The 6,000-nt window shown below is 40.5% G+C and overlaps 1 protein-coding gene across 4 annotated transcripts in view; it reads right to left on the bottom strand.

Moving 5' to 3' along the window:
- Positions 1-219: 219 nt before the first annotated feature.
- The window catches only part of DMGDH (dimethylglycine dehydrogenase), a gene marked incomplete at its 5' end in the record, with an annotated part of 192,342 nt that continues 186,561 nt past the window's right edge, over positions 220-6,000 (bottom strand). For 3 of the 4 annotated variants that reach the window (XM_079761026.1, XM_079761024.1, XM_079761027.1), the window contains one exon: positions 220-813. In XM_079761026.1, coding sequence (XP_079617152.1) covers positions 598-813 — 216 coding nt within the window. In that variant the 3' untranslated portion in view covers positions 220-597. The remainder of the gene's footprint in view (positions 814-6,000) is intronic. The other variant, XM_079761025.1, reaches the window with a different exon arrangement.

Below are 6,000 nucleotides of genomic sequence, written 5' to 3'. Positions count from 1 at the left end.
AGGACAATAATAATGTACCATAAAGCTGCTTTCAGGGAAGTTATTAAGAAAATAAATATTTCAGAGAACTGAATAAAGTGTTATATATCAATATTAAATTATACTATTTTCACCAAAGATATATTATGAGAAATTAAAACTATTCCTTATCAACTATGAAAATATTTCCCAATGCAGTAAATCCATTAACAGTATTGCATTTGTTTTTATGTAAAACATAATTTATTAATTTGTTTTCATCTAATAAGAACCATATGTATATGTTCCTAAAATTCTTCTAATTCTTTTAATTCTGTTGTAACAATGATTGTATATTAATTAGCAAATGCCAAGATGTTTTTCTGATTGAATTTCATAAGAAACAATATGGGATAATAAAAATGGTCATTTCTAATTTCTTCATTTGAAACAACAATGGCAAGCTCTAATCAATTATTCTATCTTGCTGAGGAAACAGGAGAAAGCTTTTAAGATTCTAAATCTGGATTTTGATGATTTTGAAATGAATCCTTTGTTTCCTGTTTACCCACAAATCAATTATAATTTTGAGTTCAGTCATGTAGCAACCATAATCCAGTTAGCTGCTGAAGGTCTTTTTCAAATTTTGTCCTTTCCACCTTTTTTCTGAAGTCGGTTTCTGGTTGGTTCCGTCAATACCAAGGGTTCTTGAATGATGATTGCTGGGTAATGTTTGCCTAGTAGTTCAACTTCCACTTGTTGTCCTACCTTACTGAGCTCTATGGGGACGTATGCAAAAGCCAGGCTCTTCTGGATGCTGTAACTGTAGCTTCCAGAGGTCGTGTTGCCAACCACCTGAAAAACAAGACGTAGCGATCTTCAGCAGCCGGGTCACAGCTTTGCGCTCCCCCCTCCCGGTGGAAACACATTATAGATTCAATTCACAATCTGGAAGTTTTATGATATGCTGTCTGTGGGTATAACACCAGGAGGAGAACTTTGCTTTTTTGAGAAAAATTAATGAAAATGTACAAATTATGAAAAATAATTCTCAAAGTATATGTCTATATTACTTTGACATTTTTCATTTTTAAATAATTACATCTAGTTTTTTAATGCCTGGCAGTATTTTGCTCATTTCATGCCAAGAAATCTAATAGGAAGAAGAATAAAATATTTTCATTTAAACTTTAAAAAAATTCCCTTCTATTATCAAACAGTATGGCAATAATAAATAAATGGGAGAAAATCTAAAAACCAAAATGCAAACTTAGTTAACTATCCCTGAGGGGGTTCAGAAAATGTGCTCAAAATGGTGCTCAATTAAATTATTTATTAATATACTAGAGGCCCAGTGCACAAATTTGTGCACGGGTGGGGTCCAGCTGGCCTGGCCCCAATTGGGGTGGATTGGGGCTAGGCTGTCAGGAGGAGGAGATGGCAGGAGGTTGGCCGGCCCTGATAGGGGCCTGATCAGGGCTGGGCCGGCTAGGGGGGAGGAGCCGAGGGTGATTGGGGTTCGGGGGCCGATCAGGGGCCAGCCACCTGGGGGAGGGGCCATGGGTGGTTGGCCGGCCAGCCCTGCCCCCTATTGGGGTGGGGGGTGCGATCAGGGGCAGGGCTGGCTGGGAGGGAAAGGGGGCCTTTGGCCAGCAGGCCCTGCCCTTGATTGGAGTGGGAGAGTCTGATGAGGGGTGGGCCAGCTGGGGGGAGGGGCCGCGGAGGTTGGCTGGCTGGCCCCACCCCCTGATCGGCCAGTTCACTGGCCACAGTGGGTGGCGTCATAGCAACCAGTCATTCCGGTCATTACGGCGTTATGGTTGCTGGCTTTTTATATATATAGATAGTTAATGCGGCTCTAACTGGTCGCTCAGTGGTTAGAGCATTGGCCCATGGATTGAAGGGTTTCGGGTTCGAGTCCAGTCAAGGGTACATACCTTGTTTGCAGGTTCAATCCCCAGCCCCAGTCAGGGCACATTCGGGAGGCAACCAATCAATGTGGCTCTCTTACATCGATGTTTCTCTGTCTCTCCCCCTCCTTCCACTCTCTCTAAAAATCAATGGAAAAAATATCCTCAGGTGAGGATTAATAAAAAAACAAAAAACAAACAATTATATACTATATACTGTATAGTCAATGGGAAATGAACATTCCTTATGACTACAACTAGCATTTAACAATTCCAGGCAATTGCTAGGTACTTAAATAAATGTTAACTTTTACCCTCTCTAGCTCTACTCTGTACATTCTAGAGAATTAGCAGAGTCCTAGTTCCAGCCTTGTCGAGGAATTAACACAGATACAAGAAAATATAACACGAAATCAAGACTGTCAACATAATGAAGCCAGGATTTGTTCTACACTTTCAAGGCGGTGAAACTAGATGGGTCGAGATGGAGGATGACAACTTTTCAGGACGAGTGGAAATATAGTGTTAGGCAGGAACAATCCAAATTAAGGAGGATGAAACAGGATAACTTGGGAAGGCAAAACGGAGAACAATACTGGACAAGGAATCAAACTCAGGAGAGGAAAACAAAGCTTTAAGCTACAAAATAAATAAATCTGTAAGACAAGCCTGATTAGAAGATAAGAAGATTAGTGGAAACCAGATCTGAAGGAAAGGTTGAAAGGGAAGGAAAAGCAGATTAAAATGTAAATACATGTGTCAGGTTAAAATACCACATTTAAAAATGTAAAAGGAAGACAACAGAAGCAAAACCTGGTTTATAGCCCTGCTCCACATGGCTCCTCCTGGCTGCACACATGCAGGAATCCTTCCAGCCTCCCGGCCTAGCACAGAGGGCTGGCGACCCCAAACGTTCATGGATGTGCATCAGCCTGGTGGTCGTTCAGCTTCCTCCGCAAAGAACCCACTAGTCAACAGTCTTATGATAGTGTATCTAGTCTTTTAGATGCCACACTTTTATGACATTAAATATAGACTCCTATCTCTGCAGCCCCAGTTGTTAATTATCGTGTTGAAATCCCAAATCAGAAGCTCTCCATATCATTTCCCAACTTGTTATGGTGAGAACTGGTTGGCTAAAAACAAACAAACATCAATGTATTCATTCATTAGTCAAGGCTTCTCTCTTGCAGATTATTAACTGCCAAAGTATTGCTGAGATAACACACATTTTAAAATTGCTTTTCTCCTTTAGATCACAGATAAATGATCTAAGACAGCGATCTGGGTCAGGAAGGTTGGAGTTTTAAACATTGCTTTTTGAACGTCTTTCTTGGTAACTTTGGTTTCACTTCCCAGTCTGTAAAACAGAGATCTGTGTCTGGATTCTTGGGAAAGTTAACCTGACTTGCTTGGGCGACTTAAGAAAACAGGAAGAGGCCTGGGCAAGTCTCTTGGCCAAACTCCCTAACTCACTGGGTCAAAACCCCACAATCACTCTGAGACTGTGTACACCATTTCCTCAGGACTTGCTACCTCTTAAAATCCCAGCAGTGATTTCAGCATTAGTAAGTTAAAGAAATAGTATATTTATTGTGTGAATGCTATTTTAAAAACATTTATCGAATGCTTTGCTTTCTGCTACTTTCATTTCTCCTTTAATTTCTCTCTAGCCGAGGAGTTAGCAGCCCAGAGTATTTTAGAAGTCTGGCCTTTCCTTTTATCCTGTTACTAAATAGCCAGGAAAAGACTTTTTTCTAGCATACATCTTATGTTGTTTTTACCTTAAAATCCTCCAGATTTAATTAAATTCATTGCTTGTTTTTTATCAGCAAATCCCAAGAACAACCTGCCCTCACCCTCTGCCTAGGACACACTCACTCTCATATTCTTTTGAAATCAAACACTGGCCTTTTTTTTTTTTTACCAATGTGAACAAGCCTCATTTATTTTTACCCTTTTCTCATTCTTCTCTTATGAGACTTGAAGACGCCTCTGACGTAGAGAAGATAACATGGTAAATGGCCTTTGAAAGCGGTCACATAATTTAAACTGGATGCTATATTGTAGTTTTTTTGCTGTATTTTAGTTTATGAATAATGAAAAAGACGACTTTCTAAATTCTCAAACTTCCTTCTTCATAAACTTCTTCTTCAAAACTTACCAGCAAAGCTGCTTTTATAACTAATGAAACCCCTTCCCATTCCCAACTTTGGGCCTTGATTTGTTTTTAAATAAATCTTATTTAAAATTATAACCCCTCTGTCTAGTACTGCCCATCTCCCAGTTGGACTTCACTTTCCCTCAGGGTACTGATCACTCTCTGACATGCCACTTATTTAATTTATTATGTTCATTGTCTCTCTCTCCTGCCCCTGGAATCTAAACTCCACGGGGGCAGAGATTCTTGCCTATTTTATTCACTGCAGCATCCCTAGAATATTGCTGGTACATAGTAAACACTTGATTAAAACTTGATAAGTATATGAATACATATCTCTCTAAATGGAAATATTTGCAAGAATGGAATGGCAAATACCAAAGGCTGTAAAAGTCCAGACAAAGTCAGGAAATAAAAAGCAAACATGATTTCATATCATTCTAGAGTATAAAGAGGATCAAAGAGGGTGGTCCATGACCCTATTTAGCACCAAATTTAAGAGATATGTTATCAATAAAGGATCCTATAAGTACATTAAGCAGATGGCATACAATAGGAAAGATGAACAGTAGAGCATATAAACTCAGTGCACAGATATGGCAAAGGAAGATTCAAAAACAGAACTTGGGCTTCCCAAGGTTTCCTCTCCCCCCTGCTTTGAGATATAATTAATATGTGACAATGTGTAAATTTAGGGTACAGGTGTCCAGGTTTTTTTTTACTTTAACTTGGGTATCATATTTAAGATGGCTAACAGTCTGATTGAAACTGGAGGAAGAGTCTATTAGGAAAAGAGGGCTGACAAAGACGTTTAGAACAGAAAGAGGAAGGGCAAGCAGTGAGGAAAGGGTAGGAATGGTGCAAAGAGAAGAACAAACTCAGCATACTTCTAGGTGAGGGGCTTAAGAAAGAGCATGAGATCTGAGAAAAGTCTGTTGGCTTCATAGTGTCTAATAACATCCACCTGCTACTCGGATTACAAGAGTTGTGGGTATATAATTAGTGCTGCAGAGAACACAGTGGGGCATCAGCAGAGACAGAAGAGAGTAAATTGGGGTATTCAGCGTGGCTTAGAAGACAGGATAAGCAATTCAAAGTCCAACTATACGTGGGTCAGAAATCAGCTCCATCAATCACGAGCTGTGTAACCTCAGGCAACTCACTTCACCTCTCTGAGCCACAAAGCCTCATCCAAATGATCAGTCTCATTAAAATGAAGCGGATCATATGTATCTGAGAAGGGTGTGGTAAAATCAGATTGGGAAGTACATAAAAGACATCCAGCACATAGTAGGTACTCTGTAGATGTTAGTTCTATGTCCAGCTGACCCACACCTCAGTCCATGGCCATTTCTTTAGTAATCCAAAGGCCGATATTTGATCCCACTGCCTTCCCCACCTCCAGTGCTCTTTTTTTCCCTGAAAAGATGGGGGAAATGGAAACAAATCTTTTTTTTTTTTTTAAATATATATTTTATTGATTTTTTACAGAGAGGAAGAGAGAGGGATAGAGAGTTAGAAACATCGATGAGAGAGAAACATTGATCAGCTGCCTCTTGCACACCCCCTACTGGGGATGTGCCCGCAACCAAGGTACATGCCCTTGACCGGAATCGAACCCGGGACCCTTGAGTCCGAAGGCCGACACTCTATCCACTGAGCCAAACCGGTTTCGGCGAAACAAATCTTAAGTAGGCTGCAGTGCATGAGAAAAAACCCAGGCACGGGCTCTCTTAGAGGCTGGGTATTGGCCAAGCAGACCCTGCTCAACACGGACCAGTTGTTTAGGTGAAGGCCGTGTGTCTGCCCTTTGGCCTAAGCCAGTGGTCGGCAAACTCATTCGTCAACAGAGCCAAATATCAACAGGACAACGATTGAAATTCCTTTTGAGAGCCAAATTTTTTAAACTTAAGCTTCTTCTAACGCCACTTCTTCAAAATAGACTCGCCCAGGCCATGGTATTTTGTGGAA

The sequence above is a fragment of the Cnephaeus nilssonii genome (assembly GCF_951640355.1).
Source record: "Cnephaeus nilssonii genome assembly, chromosome: 2".
Classification (NCBI taxonomy): domain Eukaryota; kingdom Metazoa; phylum Chordata; class Mammalia; order Chiroptera; family Vespertilionidae; genus Cnephaeus; species Cnephaeus nilssonii.
This window is presented reverse-complemented; position numbering and strand designations above follow the sequence as displayed.